Source organism: Erythrolamprus reginae, chromosome 1 (assembly GCF_031021105.1).
Source record: "Erythrolamprus reginae isolate rEryReg1 chromosome 1, rEryReg1.hap1, whole genome shotgun sequence".
Lineage (NCBI taxonomy): Eukaryota > Metazoa > Chordata > Lepidosauria > Squamata > Dipsadidae > Erythrolamprus > Erythrolamprus reginae.
The window spans coordinates 4,248,513-4,267,836 of NC_091950.1; the positions used below are offsets into that span (position 1 = coordinate 4,248,513).

The 19,324-nt window shown below is 48.8% G+C and overlaps 1 protein-coding gene across 1 annotated transcript in view; it reads left to right on the plus strand.

Annotated features, from left to right (window-relative positions):
- The first annotated feature begins 13,681 nt into the window (after positions 1–13,681).
- FBN3 (fibrillin 3) overlaps positions 13,682–19,324 on the plus strand; it is a 193,268-nt gene continuing 187,625 nt past the window's right edge. Inside the window, 1 exon segment of the mRNA XM_070735596.1 lies at positions 13,682–13,860. Coding sequence (XP_070591697.1) covers positions 13,682–13,860 — 179 coding nt within the window.

Sequence of the window (19,324 nt, forward strand, 5' to 3'; positions counted from 1 at the left end):
CCCTGAAGAAGGGGTTTGGGGGAGGGGAGCTGCTTGGGAGCCTCGGTCTTTCCCGCGCAATCCCAGCCATGCCCAGCCGGAGCTACTTTCCCTGTGGTTTCCCTTCAGATTCCTGGAAGTCCAAAGGAAAGGGGTGGGGGCTCCTTGCTCAGGGGGGGGGGGGGCACAGACCAGCTGGGCTGGAAAGACTCTTCATCCCATTGCAGGAAAACCAGGCGGAGAAATTGTCCTGCAGGAGGGAAGGGCCCATCAGACATCATGGCCAAAGCCACTCAGGCTGCTCAATGTTTCCTTCCTTCCTTGAAAAATGTTCGGAAACTTCAGATCATGCAGAATGCAGCCGCGAGAGCTATCGTGGGGCTCCCAAGATTCGGCCACGTTTCTGCAACACTCCGTGGCCTACATTGGCTGCTGATCAGTTTCCGGTCACAATTCAAAGTGTTGGTCATGACCTTTAAAGCCCTACATGGCAGTGGACCAGAATACCTCCGGAACCGCCTTCTACCGCACAAATCCCAGTGGCCGATAAGGTCCCACAGAGTTGGCCTTCTCCGGGTCCCGTCGACTAAACAATGTCGTTTGGCGGGTCCCAGGGGAAGAGCCTTCTCTGTGGCAGCCCGGGCTCTCTGGAACCAACTCCCCCCCGGAGATTAGAACAGCCCCCACGATCCTTGTCTTTCGCAAATTACTTAAGACCCATCTATATCGCCAGGCATGGGGGAACTAAGACATCCTCCGGCAGGCTTTTATATTTTATTTTTGGTATGTATGTGCTGTATGGTTTTAATTGCTGGGGTTTTATATATGTTTTTTAATATTGGATTTGTTTTACTGCTGTATTGTTTTATTATTGTTGTGAGCCGCCTCGAGTCTTCGGAGAGGGGTGGCATACAAGTCCAATAAATTATTATTATTATTATTAATTCTTTCCTCTTCCTTCTTTCCTTCATCCCTGCCTTCCTACTTTTTCCCCTTCCTTTCCTCCCCCTCCCCCTGATGCTTTCCCCTTCCTTCCTTCCTTCCTTCCTTCCTTCCTTCCTTCCTTCCTCACTCCCACTTCCTCCCTCCCTGTCTTAGAAACATAGAAGACTGATGGCAGAAAAAGACCTTGTGGTCCATCTAGTCTAGATTGAGCACAAGGGGGTCTTTTTCTGCTGTCAATCTTCTATGTGTCTATTAGTCTTCTCATCATTCCTATCACCCATCTCCTCCCACTTATGACTGCATGACTGTAACTTGTTGCTTGCATCCTTAATATCGATTCTTTCCTGATTGCTTATTTGTACCCCATCTTTTCTTTTATATACCCTGAGAGTTTATGCACCAAATCACACTTGGCCAATAAAGAATCCTATTCTATTCTATTAATACCTGGAACTTGACATTTCGGGAAGACTCTTGGTTCTAGAGAGCCAGGGGATCAACTAAGAAATTTCATTTATTTTTTCAAGAAATGAATCCCCACTTCTGGGTGGCAAACATAGTCGATTATAAACCCCCTCCATCTCTCTATTTATTTATTTATCGATCTAATCTTGCCTCTCCTATCTACACATAGAGATAATTTATTTGGGATGGGAATAATGGGAAGCCCACCGAGGTTTAAATTAAAATGTTTGCAAGATTCCTGCACTCCAGACATGAAGAACCACTGCAAGGCCCTTGGAGAAAAGACACAATCCGATCATAATAGAATCAGAAGGGACCTTAGAGGTCATCTAGTCCAGTGTTTCCCAACCTTGGCAACTTGAAGATATTTGGACTTCAACTCCCAGAATTCCCCAGCCAGCGAATGCTGGCTGGGGAATTCTGGGAGTTGAAGTCCAGATATCTTCAAGTTACCAAAGTTGGGAAACACTGTTCTAGTCCAACCCCCTGCTCAAGCAGGGGACCCTAGGCCTAGCCCTAGACCACATCAGACAGGTGGCCATCCGGTTTCTTCTGATTTAATTCTTGAATAACAGGATAACAGACTTGGATGGGACCTCGTAGGTCATTTAGTCCCACCCTCTGCTTAGACAGGAAACACTATCCTATTTCAGACAAGTGGCTGTCCAATCTCTTCTTGAAAACACTCACAACGTCTGGTGGCAAGCTGTTCCACTGGTTAATGGTCCTCCTTGAGTCATTTCCATCTGTTGTCCTGCCCTCAGATGCTTTGGAGAATAAATTGACCCCCACTTTTTTTATGGCAACTCCTCAAATACTGGAACACTGCTATCATGTCACCCCTAGTCCTTCATTTCTCTAGACTGGTCATGTGGCCCAATCCCTGTGTATTTTTCATATTTTAGTCTCTAGGTCTTTAATCTTCTTAGTTAATAATTAATTTAATAATAATAATTTATTAGATTTGTATGACACCCCTCTCCGAAGACTCGGGGCAACTCACAACAATAATAAAAAACAATATTACATGGAACAAATCTAATATTAAAAGAAAAAAAACAAACTCAAACTCAACCCTGATAAGATGGAGTGGCTGTGGGTCTTGCCTCCCAAGGACAATTCTATCTGTCCATCCATTACCCGGGGGGGGGAATTATTGACCCCCTCAGAGAGGGTCCACAACTTGGGCGTCCTCCTCGATCCACAGCTCACATTAGAGAAACATCTTTCAGCTGTGGCGAGGGGGGCATTTGCCCAGGTTCGCCTGGTGTGCCAGTTGTGGCCCTATTTGGACCGGGAGTCATTCCTCACAGTCACTCATGCCCTCATCACTTCGAGGCTCGACTACTGTAACGCTCTCTACATGGGGCTACATTTGAAAAGTGTTCGGAAACTTCAGATCATGCAGAATGCAGCTGCAAGAGCAATTATGGGCTTCTCCAAGTATGCCCATGTTACACCAACACTCCGCAGTCTGCCTTGGTTGCCGATCAGTTTCCGGTCACAATTCAAAGTGTTGGTTATGACCTATAAAGCCCTTCATGGCACCGGACCAGAATACCTTCGGGACCGCCTTCTGCTGCACAAATCCCAGCGACCAGTTCGGTCCCACAGAGTTGGCCTTCTCCGGGTCCCGTCGACTAAACAATGTCATCTGGCGGGACCCAGGGGAAGAGCCTTCTCTGTGGTGGCTCCGACCCTCTGGAACCAGCTCCCCCCCTGAGATTAGGATTGCCCCCACCCTCTTCGCCTTTCGCAAACTCCTTAAAACCCACCTCTGCCGTCAGGCATGGGGGAACTGAAACATCTCCCCTTGCCCATGTTGTTTTGGTGTTAGATTGATTGTGTGCTTGTTTTTTAATATTCTGGCGTTGTTTTTTATGAATTTTTAAGCTCAAAATTGTAATTGGATTGGTGGGTATTGGATTTGTTATTATGTATTGTTTTTTACCATTGTTGTGAGCCGCCCCGAGTTTGTGGAGAGGGACGGCATATAAATCCAATAAATCTAATCTAATCTAATCTAATCTAAAACCCCATCATTTAAATCCATACAACACACACATACCAAACATGAGGTGTCTCAGTTCCCCCATGCCTGGTGGTATAGGTGGGTCTTGAGTAATTTGCGAAAGACAAGGAGGGTGGGGGCAGTTCTAATCTCCGGAGGGAGTTGATTCCAGAGGGCCGGGGCCGCCACAGAGAAGGCTCTTCCCCTGGGGCCTGCCAAACGACATTGTTTAGTCGACAGGGCATGGAGAAGGCCAACTCTGTGGGACCTTATCGGCCACTGGGATTCGTGCGATAGAAGGCGGTTCTGGAGGTATTCTGGTCCAATGCCATGTAGGGCTTTAAAGGTCATTACCAACACTTTGAATTGTGACCGGAAACTGATCGGTAGCCAGTGCAGGCCACGGAGTGTTGTAGAAAGGTGGGCGAATCTGGGAAGCCCCACGATGGCTGTCATGGCCGCATTCTGCATGATCTGAAGTTTCCGAACACTTTTCAAAGGTAGCCCCATGTAGAGAGCGTTGCAGTAATCGAACCTCGAGGTGATGAGGGCATGAGTGACTGTGAGCAGTGACCCCTGTCCAAATAGGGCCGCAACTGGTGCACCAGGCGAACCTGGGCAAACGCCCTCCTTGCCACAGCCATAAGATGGTGTTCCAATGTTAGCTGTAGATCGAGGAGGACACCCAAGTTGCGGACCCTCTCTGAGGGGGCCAATAATCCCCCCAGGGTAATGGACGGACAGATGGGATTGTCCTTGGGAGGCAAAACCCACAGCCACTCCGTCTTGTCTGGATTGAGTTTGAGCTTGTTGACACCCATTCAGACCCCAACAGCCTCCAGGCACCGACACATCACTTCCACTGGTTTGTTGACTTAGTTGCACTTTTTCCAAAGTTTTCAACATCCTTTCTTTTGTAAGGTGGTGAGCACATATGACCACGTATTACTAAGGCTTTATAAAGAGGTAAGAATACTTTCTTTAGTGCATAGAATCATAAGGGTGGGTGGGAAGGGGCCCCCAAGGTCGTCTAGTCCAGCCCTCTTCCCCCTGTGAGAAAACTATCCCACATTTCCCTGGGCCCATGAGAGGGAGGGAGAGGGGAGTGACTCCTCCCAACCTGCAACTATGTGGGGACATCGAAAGGGCAGCCTGAAGATGTCCATCTCCAACTGACCTCCAGGTGACCCTTTCTGCCTGTTAAAACCCCCCCTCGCAGCTGCCATCTTGGCTTTCTGACCTCCTCCGGGAAGGGGAGTGGGCTGTGGAGTGGGACTCTAACCCCTGAGCCTTGCTGCACATGTCTGAACGCTCGACGCAACCGAGGCGGGTTTCTAACTATCGTGGTTTGCCACCCTTCCTCTTCCTCTCCTAGCAGGGAGAAACGTGGCCTGATGCCTTGTTTTTAGCCCACCAAGAAGGTGGGGTGGAGGAAGCTGTGATGGTGGCCACCTCCCATTTCCCCAAATATCTCTAGGGAGGGTGGGGGGGGGGTCTCCGGTGGGTCTGAAACTCCTCTACGTGTGACCAAATCTCCTTTGAGGCTGCAGCAAGAGACCCTGCCCTAGTCTGTTCCGTTCTTTCTAATGTCGTTCTGTTCCGTTCTGTTCCGTTCCATTTGTTCTGTTCTGTTCCATTTTGTTCTAATCCGGTCACTTCCATCCTAGAACTGTGTTGGCTTTTTTGGCAGCTGCTGCACATGGCTGGCTCCTATTTGAATGACCACTTGGACTCCAAGATCCCTCTGTTTCTCCGCTGAAAACCACAAACCTGAATTTACTTTAGGACCCCCCCCCCCAACTCTCCAAGCAAAATTTCAGCCTTTCCTTGCAAGGCTGATGCCCCCCCCTTTGACCATTTGCAAAGAGAACTTTGTGAGTGGGTGGGAGCTGCAGGGGGGGTCTTCTCTCTCACTCCTGCACCCTTTGATCTCTCTTCCTGGCAGTCCTGCCACAGCCCCCTCCCCCCAAAAAATAAACCCCTTCCCTTCCTGCCTTTTGAAGTCCACAAGTCCTGTTATTAATTTCCCCTTTTGTGCCCGCTGCCACCCACCAAGGGAGGGGGTTTGTGGTGGGTGGGTGGGTGGGGGCGAGTGGGGGGGCACAGCAGCAAGATGGCTTGGATGGAGACCCTCCAAGACCGAGGGAAGAAAGAAGGAAGGAAGGAAGAAGGGAAGGAAGGAAAGAAAGAAGGAAGGAAGGTAAGAAAGAAAGAAAGAAAGAAAGAAAGAAGAGAAGAGAAGAGAAGAGAAGAGAAGAGAAGAGAAGAGAAGAGAAGAGAAGAGAAGAGAAGAGAAGAGTTGGGGGCTCTGATGCCTCCGTTCCACAACCCCCAGCCCTCTCCTTAAAAACTTTTGGCTGAAAAATGCAGCTGCTCCTTTTCCTCGCCCCCTCCCCGCAGCACCCCTTCCTCATCTGCGAGAAGACCCTCCCCCTGCCCCAGTGGACGAGGGAGTACCTCTTCCCTCTCTGAACTTAGTTCTCTCCCGCCCGGCTCCTCGGCGCTTCCGAACAAAAGAAGACCCCCCGACTCAGCCCGGGATTCCGCCGCCCGAGGTAGCTTCCTTCACCAGCCTCCCCCCCCACCTCGGGGCTTTGGGCAGGGGGCGCGCGGGACTGTTTTTCTCGTCTTGGAGGAGGGGGGCTTGCAACTTTCTCTCTCTTTCCCTCTCCTTCTCTTTCTCCTTCTCTCTCTCTCTCTCTCGTTCTCTTTCTTTCCCTCTCATTTTCTTTCTCCCTTTCTCCCTCACTTTCTCCTTCTCTCCCCCTCTTTCTCTTTCTCATTTTCTCCCTTTCTCTTTCCCTCTCATTCTCTTTCTCCTCCCTCTCTTTTTCTCTCTTTCCCTCTGCCTCTCTTTCTCCTTCTCTCTCCCTCTTTCTCTTTCTCATTTTCTCTTTCTCTTTCTCATTCTCTCATTCATTCTTTCTTTCTTTCCCTCTTATTCTCTTTCTCCTCCCTCCCATTTTCTTTTTCTTTTCCTCTCATTCTTTTCCTCTCATTCTTTTTCTCTGTGTGTCTTTCTCCTCTCTCCCTCTCTTTCTCATTTTCTTTTTCCCTCTCTCTCTCTCTCTCTCTCTCTTTCATTTCCCCCCTCGCTTTCCCTCACATTATCTCTCCTTCTCCTTGTCTTTCTCTCTCCTCTCCCTCTTTCCCGCCTTGTCTCTCGTTCTCATTTTCTCGCTCTCTCATTCTCTCATTTTCTCTTTTCCTCTCTCTCTCTCTTTCGACCCCTCCTCTTTCCTTCCCCCAACTTTCTTTGTTCAGTTCTGACACGCGCGGAGTGGGGGGATTCCCTCGCCTCGCCTCCATCCCTCCGGGGGGATTCCTCCTGTCCCCAGCCTTGCGGGGGACTTGAAGGTGGAAGGCAGGGGTCCCTCGAAAGGCCCCCGTCCCCCCCCCCATCCTAGATTTCCAGGACGGACTTCCCCCCCCCCCCCAAGGCGCAGGGGCTTCTTTTTCCCCTCTTCCGCGCTCTCGCCGCGGTCGGTTTTTCCCCCTCGGCGGAGATGGAGACGGGGCGCCCCGGGACTGGCCATTTGGCCGCCGCGCCCACCCATTCATCCACTTTCTTTCTTTCTTTCTTTCTTTCTTTCTTTCTTTCTTTCTTTCTTTTCTTCCTCCCTCCCTTCCTTCCACTTCTTCCTTCTCCTTACTTTCCTCTTCTCTTTCCCGTGGGAGGGGGCTTCCCGGCCTTTCCTCGATGGAGGCGCAAGTCCGGGCAGCTCGCCTCTTTGTTCCCCGTCGGGGGGTTCACTTTCCGCTCGCATCCTTCCCTCCCCACTCGTCTTGTGAGGAACCCACCCACCCCCGCCCCTTCAGCGGGACCGTCGGGCGGTTGTAACTTGGGGACCCCCCTCAGCCCCCCAGGGCGGGTTTCCCGAGGGTTGTGCGAAAGGCAGCGGGTGGGAGAGGGACCCTTGGACCCCCCGAAAACCGGGCTGGGGGTCCTGGTGGGTTTTCCTCCCCTCTCCAATCTGCCGCCGTCCCAAGTCACCTCGGGGGTCCTCTGGAGGGAGGGGGGAGGGGGGAGAGAGAGACGGGGAGGGGCCGAGGATCGCCGGCCGTCGGGGACGGAAGGTCGGGGAAAGGTGGGGCGGGGGCCGGGGGCACAAAGTGACTGTAGTGGTGGACTGTGGGTCCCCTACAACGATGGCCAGGATTAGCATCTGCAACTTGCAAGTCTCTAGAATGTGGGAAGAGGGGGCGGAGAAGACCAAACGTGTGTGTGTGTGAGAGAGAGAGAGAAGGGGGCGGGGGAGAAAAAGGAAGGAATGGAGAGAGAAAGGAAAGAAAGAGAAGAAAGAGAGAGGGAGAGGGAGAGGGAGAGAAGGGAGGGAAAGGAAGAAAGAGAAGAAAGAAAGAAAAAGGAAAGAAGGAAAGAAGGAAAGACAGAAAGACAGAAAGACAGAAAGACAGAAAGACAGAAAGACAGAAAGAAAGAAAGAAAGAAAGAAAGAAAGAAAGAAAGAAAGAAAGAAAGAAGGAAGGAAGGAAGGAAGGAAGGAAGGACAGAAACATTCATTGGCCAGGGGGAAGGTCTAAAAACCCCAGGCCTGGCGTTTAAACTCTTCCCGAAGACGAGGAGGGTGGGGGCAGTGGGAATCTCGGGGGGGGGAGTTGATTCCAGAGGGCCAGGCCCCCCACAGAGAAGGCTCTTCCCCTTGGTCCCACCAGCTGACATTGTTTGGTCGATGGGACCCTAAGGAGACCCACTCTGTGTGACCTCACTGGTTGTTGGGATTCATGTGGCAGAAGGCAGTCTCGGAGATAGTCTGGTCCTATGCCATGTAGGGCTTTATAGGTCATAACCAACACTTTGAATTGTGTCCGGAAGCAGATCGGTAGCCAATGCAGTCCGCGGAGTGATGGATAGATGTGGGCATGTCTTGGAAGGCCCAAAACTGCTCACACTCTTCAAAGGTAGCCCTACTACATGCTAACACACTCACACACAAACACAAACACACACCCTTTTAGCATGGAAACCAAAAAAGGTTCGCCATCGGTGTTGTCAATTGCTTACATATTCCTGCTTTCTCTTCTTCTATCCAACCATCTATAAAATGAATCCCATAGTTGAAAGGATTCTGTCCAGGGGCGGATTGCCCTTATGGCTGCTTCCTGCGGAGTTCCACACCCCCGGCGCATGCACACACGTGCGTCGGAATGAGATTTGCCAAATCTTGCATGAGGACACACACAAGTGTGAGATTTCAGCAATTTTGGCCAATTCTTTTCCTTCAACGCATGCACAGAAGAATCAGCCAAAATTGCCAAAATCTCACACTCGCATGCAGCCTAGCACAAAATTTGGTTTTCTGCACATGTGAGGCATCTTACTTTTTTCTATATTCTGTATTCCACGTTCTATATTCTGTATTCCACGTTCTATATTCTGTATTCCACGTTCTATATTCTGTATTCCACGTTCTATATTCTGTATTCCACGTTCTATATTCTGTATTCCACGTTCTATATTCTATATTCCACATTCTATATTCTGTATTCCACGTTCTATATTCTGTGTTCCACGTTCTATATTCTATATTCCACATTCTATATTCTGTATTCCACGTTCTATATTCTGTATTCCACGTTCTATATTCTGTATTCCACATTCTATATTCTATATTCCACATTCTGTATCCTGAATTCTATATTTTGTACTCTGTGTTCTACGTTCCCCATTCTGCATCCTACATTCCATATTTTACATTCTACAAGGTTGACTCAGACTTCCATCCTTCCGAGGTGGATAAAATGAGGACCCAAATTGTTGGGGGCAAGAGGCTGACTCTGTAAAACCGCTTAGGCTAAGCACTGGAAAGCAGTATATAACTACTATATAAGTACTATTGCTATTGCTATTCCATATTCTGCATTCCGTATTCCGCATTCCCTACTCCACAATCCACATTCTGCTTGGGGAACAGGGCCTTGTGTGCACAGCCCAGGCAGGGCGAGGAAGGGGCTGCCTTTCCCCCCCTTCCTGGTTGACTGAAAGAAACCTGGCTTTGAAAAGGGACCTTTCAGAGGTGGTCTTGCCAGAGAGGGGAGCACTGCTTCCGAGCGCCCCTCCTCTGCAGCTTAACTTCCCTCAACCCCAGGGGAAGACAACCTGGGCAGCAGCTCTCCTGTGGCTGCCAGGAGGTTTTGGAAATCTGGAAAAAAATGTGCATAGAGGCTTCCGAGAGAAATTTGCAAGGGAGTCCCAAGCAAGCCGCGAGTGAGGCAGAAAACCAAGAAGGCCCTTTGGACAAAAGTCTGAAAAGCCTCACGCCTCCCTTGCCAAATTCTTTCCCTGGCTCCCTTTCAGAGCTCTGCCTACTGGAGCCAGAGAAACATCTGTGCACGAGCGGTTGCAGGAATTATGCATTAGTTTAATGAAAAGAAGGGCCAGGTTGGCAGGAGAGCAGCCTTCCAATATCAGAATCAGAATCAAGCTGGAAGGGACTTTGGAGGTCTTCTAGTCCAGCCCCCAACTCAAGCAGGAGACCCTATCTCCATGATGGTAAACCTACGGCATGCGTGCCACAGGTGGCACACAGAGCCATATCGGAGGGCATGCAAGACGTTGCTGTATGTCAGCTCCAGCACACATGCGGTGGGTAATTAGCCCCAAATTAAAACTCAAACACAAAGGATTCGAAATGAACAACAATCTATTTATAAGGATGTTTATTGAACTGCACAAACATGAACCAAACAATGTCTTTCAACTGCCAAAATACAGGTGTGAGGCCAAGTTGATAAGATAAAGTCCCACACAGTTGCTAAAAAAAATAGTTAAAATATATATAAAGGGGGCAAGAAAGGAGAACCCACCAAATAGTATATCCCAAATATTGCCAAATCAATAAGCCCAATTAAAAAATAACCTAATTAAAAATAACTCCCTGTCTCTTCTTAAAAGCCTCCAGTGAGATAGCGCCCACAATTTCTGAAGGCAATTGGTTAATTGTTCTCACTGCTAGGAAATTGTTAGGCACTGCCTCAAACCGGGAATTAAGGACCGTGAGAACAATTAACCAGTGGAGGTTTTCTTTAGAAGAGATCGGATGATTGTTTGCCTGAAAGGGCAAATAGGGTTTCCTGCTTTAGCAGGGGTTGGACTAGAACAGTAATGGTGAACCTTTTTTCCCTTGGGTGCCAAAAGACCATGCACGAGCAATGACATGCATACGCGAGTGCCCATACCTATAATTCAATGCCTGGGGAGGGCAAAAACAGCTTCCCCTGCTCCCTCGGAGGCCCTCTGGAGGCTTGAAATGGCCTGTTTCTCAACTTCTGGTGGGCCCAGTAGGCTCATGTTTTGCCCTCCCCAGGCTCCAAAGTCTTCCCTGGAGCCTGGAGAGGGTAAAAGCGCTCTCCCCCATCCCTCTGGAGGCTCTCTGGAAGCCACAAACGCCCTCCCAGAGCCTCTGTGTAAGCCAAAAATCAGCTGGCTGGCACACACATGCACATTGGAGCTGAACTAGCGCAATGACTCGCGTGACCGCAATTTATTTATTTTTATTATTTATTGTTAGAGTTGAAAGGGACCATGCAGGTCATCAAGTCCAACCCCTTGCCTGAACAGGAATCCTAGAGCACCCCATCCAAGTGGCAGTCCAATCTCCTCTTGAAAGTGTCCAGAGTTGAGGAGTTCACAACCTCCACAGGCAGGTTGTTCCAATGGTTGATTGCTCTGACCGTCAGGAAGTTTTTCCTTACTTCTAGGTTGAATCTCTCCTTGGTCAGCTTCCAGCCGTTGTTCCTCGTTCGGCCCTCTGGTGCTCTGGAGAATAGAGTGGACCCCTCCTCTCTGTGGCAACCCCTCATATACCTGTATACAGCTATCATGTCCCCTCTGGCCCTCCTTTTCTCTAGGCTATCTATGCCCAGTTCCCTCAGTCTCTCTTCGTAAGTCTTGGTTTCAAGTCCCCTAATCATTTTGGTTGCTCTTTTCTGCACCTTCTCCAGAGTTTCAATGTCTCTTTTGAAGCGTGCCACCTCTGGCACCGGTGCCATAGGTTCGCCATCACTGGACTAGAGGATCTCCGAGATCCCTTCCAACTCTTTTATTCTGTGGAGCACTTTTGCATGTCTTGGTTTGCATTCCTCTTCATCCGCAGAGTTTTTTTAAGTTCCCCTGCCGGCATCCCGTTTAAAAAAAACCCAATGAGAGCCGGCAGTGGCCGAGGGCAGGGATATGTGTGTTCCAGGGATCCAAATTGGGAAAGGAGGAACTGGCCAAAGCATTCCTTGAGCAGATAACGGCAGGCCTGGGAAAGCGATAAGGAGCATCCAAGGAGTCCCTGGAGAGATTGTTGGAGGAGAGAGGGCGGAGGGAAGAAAGGGTTTTTCTTCTCATTAACCAAAATTGTTTAATGAGTTTGAAGGGAGTTGGAAAGGACCTTGGAGGTCTTCTAGTCCAATCTGCTACACAAGAAAGAGAGGCTATACCATTTGAGACAAGTGGCTGTCCAGTTTCTTCTTAAAACCTCCCACACCCGAGTGTGAAAAACAACACAACAGGCAAACCGGAAGTCTGTTTTTCTGAAATTCCAGTTTGCCCATTGGGCTGTTTTTCACACTCCAGGGCTTCAGGGAAGTTTCCCTAAAGCAGTGTTTCCCAACCTTGGCAACTTGAAGAGATCTGGACTTCAACTCCCAGAATTCCCCAGCTAGCAAATGCTGGCTGGGGAATTCTGGGAATTGAAGTCCAGATCTCTTCAAGTTGCCAAGATTGGGAAACACTGCTCTAAAGCCTCCAGAGGACAAAATGGTAGTCCCCAAGGCCGAAAATTTAATTTAATTTAATTAACTTCACTTAAAATCAACTGCCTAGCGCACGCATGTGCATTGGAGCTGGTCAAACAGGCAAACAGGATATAGCCAGTAATGGGCAGCCAATTTTTTTACTGCCACACTGTGGATGTGGCTTAATGGCCATGTGACTGGGTAGGAGTGGCTTGCCGGCCATGTGATCAGGTGGGAGTGGCTTGAATGACCATCATCATTCAAGTTAACTGTTATGTCCTCGACTTACAATTTCACCAGTCTGGGGTGACAATTCGTTTCCCGTTTCCCACCCTCTCCTTCCTGGGTTGCCCCCTTGCCTCATGCTGGGTAGCTAGATGAACGGGTGCTGCCAGAAGCATAAATGCTGCCAGCGCTGCTTCCACCCACACCTTCTGCTTGCACCTCAGGGGGAAGGTGGCTGCGTGAGGCTGGAGGGGAGCCAGGCAGGAGAGAGGGAAGTTCGTCCGAGGCCAGCAAGGAGGAAAGAGGAAAAAAGCAAGGAGCGCAGACACAGCAGCAGCAAGGGGGAAAAAGGAGAGCGGAGCAAAGAACAGTAATCAAGGAAGTGACAGCCTCCAACCAGCAGGAGCTGCACATGCATTTTCATTTCCACTGGTGGGACTGTGTTCCACCCCATCCTGCCCACCTCTGGATATGGCTCTGTGTGCCACCTGTGTCACGCAAGCCATAGGTTCACCATCATGGCCTTAGGGACTCTGGGCGGTTTTATTTTCTAGAGACCCTGAATCTCAAGACTTTTGTGAATTCTGTTAATATGAGGGTCACCCAGAAGGCAATGCACCACTTTTTTTTTCCTCAGCCTACACATAATGGTAAGAATGCAAAACTTAAGATATACATTACTTGAATTTTCAGGAGTGCGTGTGTAAATTTTGCGTTTCTTCAGACAGATAGCGTAGCTGCAGAAGTGTTTTGAGATGGCATCTGTAAGTGATGTACATTACAAGCAACATGTCATCATCATTGAATTTCTCATTGTGGAGAAAGAAACTGTTTTTTTTAAATTATTTTAAGAAAGAAACTGTTGAGAACATTCACAAACATTTGGGTACAATTTATGAAGAATCTGCAGTCGACAGAAGTACGTTTAGTCATGGAAGACTTTTTGAGGATGACAAAGAGGTGATTCGCAAAGTGCAGAAATGTCTTCGTGACCAGAACAAGGAGTGGTACCGACAGGGCCCTTGTGTCTCACTGGAGGAAGGTCCTAGAACGGGATGGAGATTGCATGAAAAAAATAGGGAGTGTAGAAGAAACATCATTCTTTCTTGTGTGTAACTTTCATTGTGTTCAATAAGTAATTGTTGAAGAAAAAAATATGGTGCATTACTTTCTGGCCAACCCGTGTATTTTAAAGGAAAATAAAACCAGTGTAAAGAGTAAAATATATTTTGATGTAAAACTTCTCACAGGGGCCTTGGATTCTCCCCCCACCTCCCGTGCCATCCGTAGCCCTGCCCATTGGACACCCAAATTATGAGGGCGGTGGTCTGGTTCATCCGATTTGCCCTGGGCTTCTGGACATCGCTCGCCCTGCGCCAAGACGTCGCCCCTGGTCAACACAATGAGGAAGTTCAGCCCAGCCAGTTCTCCGATTCGGAAAGGAAGCCCACACCCAGCCGAGTGCGACGGAGGGGCCACGAGACCTTGCGTGGGTAAGTCTGGGCTACTGCTTCTTTGGGTCTAGACGGGGCAGATGGGCGGCCATTGCTGCAAGTTTTGCAAGGGTTGAGTCGGTCAGTTTTTCCTTCCGTTGCAGGGAATTGGACTAGAATAGCGATGGCAAACTTATGGCAGGCGTGCCACAGGTGACACATAGAGTCATATCTGCCAGCATGCCAGCCATTGCCCTAGCTCAGGTCCAGCACACATGTGTGTGCCAGCCAGCTGATTTTGAGCTTGCAGGAGGCTCTGGGAGGATGTTTTTGGCCTCTGTAGCCCACTGGTGGGGGAGAGAAGTCTCTGGAGCCTGGGGAGGGTGAAAAAGAGGCCTACAAGGCCCACCGGAAATCAGGGAATGGGCCATTTCAGGCCTTCAGAGGACCTCTGCGCAGAGGCAGGCTGCTAGGGTGGGACGGTGATGTGCGCTCGTCCCCTGGCTCTGAGTGCTAGCATAGTCCAGCACAATTATGCTATTGCACCTGGGCAGGTAGCAAAATTGCATGCAGGTGCGCCCATGTTTTGGTGGGGTAACTGAAGGAAGGGAGGGAGGGAGGAACAGAGGGAGGGAGGAAGGAAGGAAATAGCAAGAGCACTTAGACTTATATACTACTTCACAGTGCTTTACAGCCCTCTCTAAGCGGGTTACAGAGTCAGCCTCTTGACCCTTCCTTCCTCCCTCCCTCCTTCTCTCCCTCCCTTCCCACTTAATAGGATTTATAACATTTAGATTTATATACCGCTTCACAGTACTTTTACTGTCCTCTCTAAGCGATTTACAGAATCAACCTTTTACCCCCAACAATCTGGGTCCTCATTTGACCCACCGCGGAAGGACAAAAGGCTGAGTCAACCTTGAGCCGGTGGTGAGATTCGATTTGTCAAACTGCTGGTGATTAGCAGAAGTAGGTTGCAGTACTGCGCTCTAACCATTGTGCCATTGAGACATATTATTATTATTATTATTATTATTATTATTATTATTATTATTATTATTATTAATTAGATTTGTATGCCGCCCCTCTCCGAGGTATCCACATATAGTACTTCGCAGCCCTCTCTAAGCAGCTTAAAGTTAAGTTGCCCCCAACCATGTGGGTCCTCATTTTTTTTAAACAACCTCAGAAGGATGGAAAGCTGAGTCAACTTTGAGCCTGGTGCAGGCAGCCAGCGGTCAGCAGAAGTAGCCTGCTGGATTGCATTCGAACCAATCTTTTGGCCACTATGTTCATAAGGCCATTTAAGTTGACTGCACAGCTAGGTGAGGAATCGGAGTGTGGTGTGGGGTCTTTTCCAGACATTGGCATTGAGCCTGCATGCTCCTTCTCCCTCTCCCCCCCCGGTCTCTCCCCCCCCTGATCTCAGTGGAAAGTTTTTCTTCTCCAGTTTTTGCTACAGTGACCGAGAGGAGCTGAAGGGGAAATGCCAGAGAGGGATTGACCATGTTTGGCTTGGATGAGTTCCCTCAAGCCCAGGGGGCGAAGTGAGCTCCTCCATGGAAAAAAAAAAGCCCACCCAGCCCACAGACATTGTTCCGCCCCCACTCCCCAAATAGCCCCCACATCGGGCCAGCTCTAGCTGGGCGCCCTTACAGAAACTAAACTCCACTGGCAAAGAGGGCTGTCTTCAAGGGATGGACAAAGAAGTCAAGCTGGTAGGCAGTGGGGCCAGTGGAATGGAAACTCCCAGAATTCATAGAACATAGAGAAACACACACAGTGGTACCTCTACCTAAGAACGCCTCTACTTACGAACTTTTCTGGATAAGAACTGGGTGTTCAAGATTTTTTTGCACTTACAAACCCAAGCCTCCGAAACTGTTACTGGAAAAGGCAGGGAGAATCCTCTGTGGGGCCTCTCCAGGAATTTCCTGGGAGGAACAGAGCCAGAAAAGGGGGGGAGAAGCCTCTGTGAGGCCTCTCCAGGAATCTCCTGGGAGGAAACAGGGCCAGAAAAGGGGGGAGAAGCCTCTGTGGGGCCTCTCCAGGAATCTCCTGAGAGAAAACAGGGTCAGAAAAGGGGGGAGAAGCCTCTGTGGGGCCTCTCTAGGAATCTCCTGGGAGGAAACAGGGCCGGAAAAAGCAGGGAGAAGCCTCCGTGGGGCCTCTCTAAGAATCTCCTGAGAGGAAACAGGGCCGGAAAAAGCAGGGGGAAGCCTCCATGGGGCCTCTCTAAGAATCTCCTGAGAGGAAACAGGGCCGGAAAAAGCAGGGAGAAGCCTCCGTGGGGCCTCTCTAGGAATCTCCTGGGAGGAAACAGGGCTTCTATCCTCCCTGTGGTTTCCCCAATCGCACACATTATTTGCTTTTACATTGATTCCTATGGGAAAAATTGTTTCTTCTTACAAACTTTTCTACTTAACAACCTGGTCACGGAACGAATTAAGTTCTCAAGTAGAGGTACCACGCCAGTTGAAAGCAGGCAAGAGTTGCTACTTACCGCCGCTACCAGTGCGCTGCGCATGCATGTTCAGGTCTCCAGCGTCCACGTGAACACATCCCAGCAAGATTTTGTTTCCGTGCATGCGAAAGAAGCAAAATCTTGCGAGAGGACACATGCGCACGAGAGATTTGGGGGTGTTATTATTATTTATTATTATTATTTATTGGATTTGTATGTCGCCCCTCTCCGCAGACTCGGGGCGGTTAACAACAGTGGTAAAACAACATGAACAATCCAATTAATAAAAACAACTAAAAAACCCTTATTATAAAAAAAACCCCAAACATACACACAAACATACCATGCATAACTTGTAATAGCTTAGGGGGAAAGGATAACTTAACTCCCCCATGCCTGGTGACAAAGGTGGGTCTTAAGTAATTTGCGAAAGACAGGGAGGGTGGGGCCGTTCTAATCTCTAGGGGGAATTGGTTCCAGAGGGCTGGGGCTGCCACAGAGAAGGCTCTTCCCCTGGGGTCCGCCAAACGACATTGTTTGGTCGACGGGACCCGGAGAAAGCCAACTCTGTGGGACCTTATTAGCCGCTGGGATTCGTACGGTAGAAGGCGGTTCCGGATGTATTCTGGCCCAATGCCATGTAGGGCTTTAAAGGTCATTACCAACACTTTGAATTGTGACTGGAAACTGATCGGCAGCCAGTGCAGGCCACACATGCGCAGAAGCAAAAAAAATGGTGGAATCTCACATGCGCTTGCGTCCCCTCGCAAGATCTTGTTTCCTGCGTGCGCAAAGAAGCAAATTTTGCTGGGAGGCCACGCATTTTCATGCCGGCAACCCAAAGCGGTATGCACATCTCACATGTTAATACCATTTCCCCCCGAAAATGAGACAGCATCTTATATTAACTTTTGCTCCCAAAAATGTGCTACGTCTTATTTTCAGGGGATGTCTTATTTTTTCCCCCAATGAATTGTATCCTGTATCCTGCTGCAGCAAAAACACATCCTAACACACAGCCGCATGTTGGATGCGTGTTGGATGTGTTTTAAATCTGATGGATGCAGCGTTTTGGGATGCAATTTATGGACAGCAGTGTTATATAAGTTCTGTTCGGGAAGGCTGTGAAACGAAACGTCTCCTACGTCTAACTTTCGGGGGATGCCTTATATTAGGCCATTCTACAAAACCTCTCCTATGACTTACTTTCGGGGGTGACTTATTTTCAGGGAAACAGGGTATCAGTGCGCAGTTTGGTCCATACTGGGTAGGAACCCAATACCGGTTGGAAGGGAATTCAGAGGTCTTCTAGTCCAACCCCCTGCTCAAGAAGGAGACCCTACACCAGTGATGGCGAGCTTTTTTTTTTTTGCTAGGGAGCCAAAAGGGAGCACACTCATGCAATAGCGCACATAGAATCATAGACTCATAGACTCATAGAATCATAGAATCATAGAATCATGGAATCATGGAATCATGGAATCATGGAATCATGGAATCATAGAGTCATAGAATCATAGAGTCATAGAGTCATAGAGTCATAGAGTCATAGAGTCATAGAATCATAGAATCATAGAGTTGGAAGGGACCTCCAGGGTCATCATGTCCAACCCCCTACTCAATGCAGGATACATCCCAGAAAGATGACTGTCCAATCTTTGTTTGAAGACCTCCAGTGAAGGCGAGCCCACCACCTCTTGTGGCAAACTGTTCCACTGGTGTATCACCCTTATTGTTAGAAAGTTTTTTCTGATATCTCATCTAAATCTACTCCCTTGCAGTTTCATTCCATTGTTTCTAGTTCTTACGTGTGCTAATGAGAACAATGCTGATCCCTCTGCTCTGGGACAGCCCTTCAGATATTGACAGTTATCAAGTCTTCTCTTTTGGAGACTCAACATCCCTAGATCCTTTGACCGTTCCTCAGAGGACATGGTTTCCAGACCACTCACCATCCTTGTAACTCTCCTTTGAACTTGCTCTAGTTTATCAATGTCCTTCTTAAATTGGGCCCCCCAGAATTGAACACAGTATTCCAAGTGTGGTCGTACCAAAGCAATGCCTTACTCCGTGCATGCATGCACAATCCCACGATGCCCCCTGCTATAAGGTGGCCAGATTTTAACATTGCTAAAGTGGGACATTATTAATGAGGGTGGGGGTGGGGGGGGTGAGGGTTTCTTGATTCTTGAGCCATCCAGAGCGAATAAAGTGCTTCCTTTTTCTCCGCGGTGCAAGAAGTTTATGCCCCCTCCCAGCGCCCAGAGAAAGGAAGCGCTTTATTCGCTCTGGACTGCCCTGACGGAATAAAGCACTTCCTTTCTCTCGGCAGTGGGAGAAGTTCCCTAGCCTGTTGTTCATTCTTTCAAAAAATCGGGATTTTTCAAAAAACACCATGGGATGCAGGACAAATTGTTAAAAAGCAGGACTTTCCCACCAAAATTCAATTCAATTTCAATTCAATTTATTAGATTTGTATGCCGCCTGTTGTGGTTGGCTCTGGCCCAGCTCCTGCTCCAGGGAATGAGGAGGTGGATGCAGGGGAAACTTCAACATGTCACAGGCCTGTGTTATTGCCGACAGAATCAGTTCAGAGTTTAGTTTCCTTGGACGAAGAAGAAGGTGGGAGTGACTTGGCAGAGGAGGGCTTGGCACACAGCCAAGGCAGTCAATCTCCCTTATCTTCCATTGATTCAGATTATGACATTTTGGACCCACGCAAGCGCAGAATTATGTGTAGAAGAGACTAAGTAAGAACATATTACAGGAAATAAGGGAGGCCACCTGTGTTTGGGTGGGCCTCCAGTAATTAGGGTTGCTGCTATAAATAGCAGCATGTGGGTTTGGCCGTTGTGGAAGAATATCTGATCGCAGTTCGTCAGGAATCTTGTGTGCCGGACTTTGTTGCTTTTTCACGCCTTTGAAACCAAAGCAGAGCAACGTATGTGTGTGTGTGTCTCACTTCGTTGGAAGAAGGAGTGAGAAGTTTCTTCACAGCTGCTAGCTAAGTACTTAATGACTGCTTAAGGGAAATTGTACAGACTACCCAGTTGTTTTGGG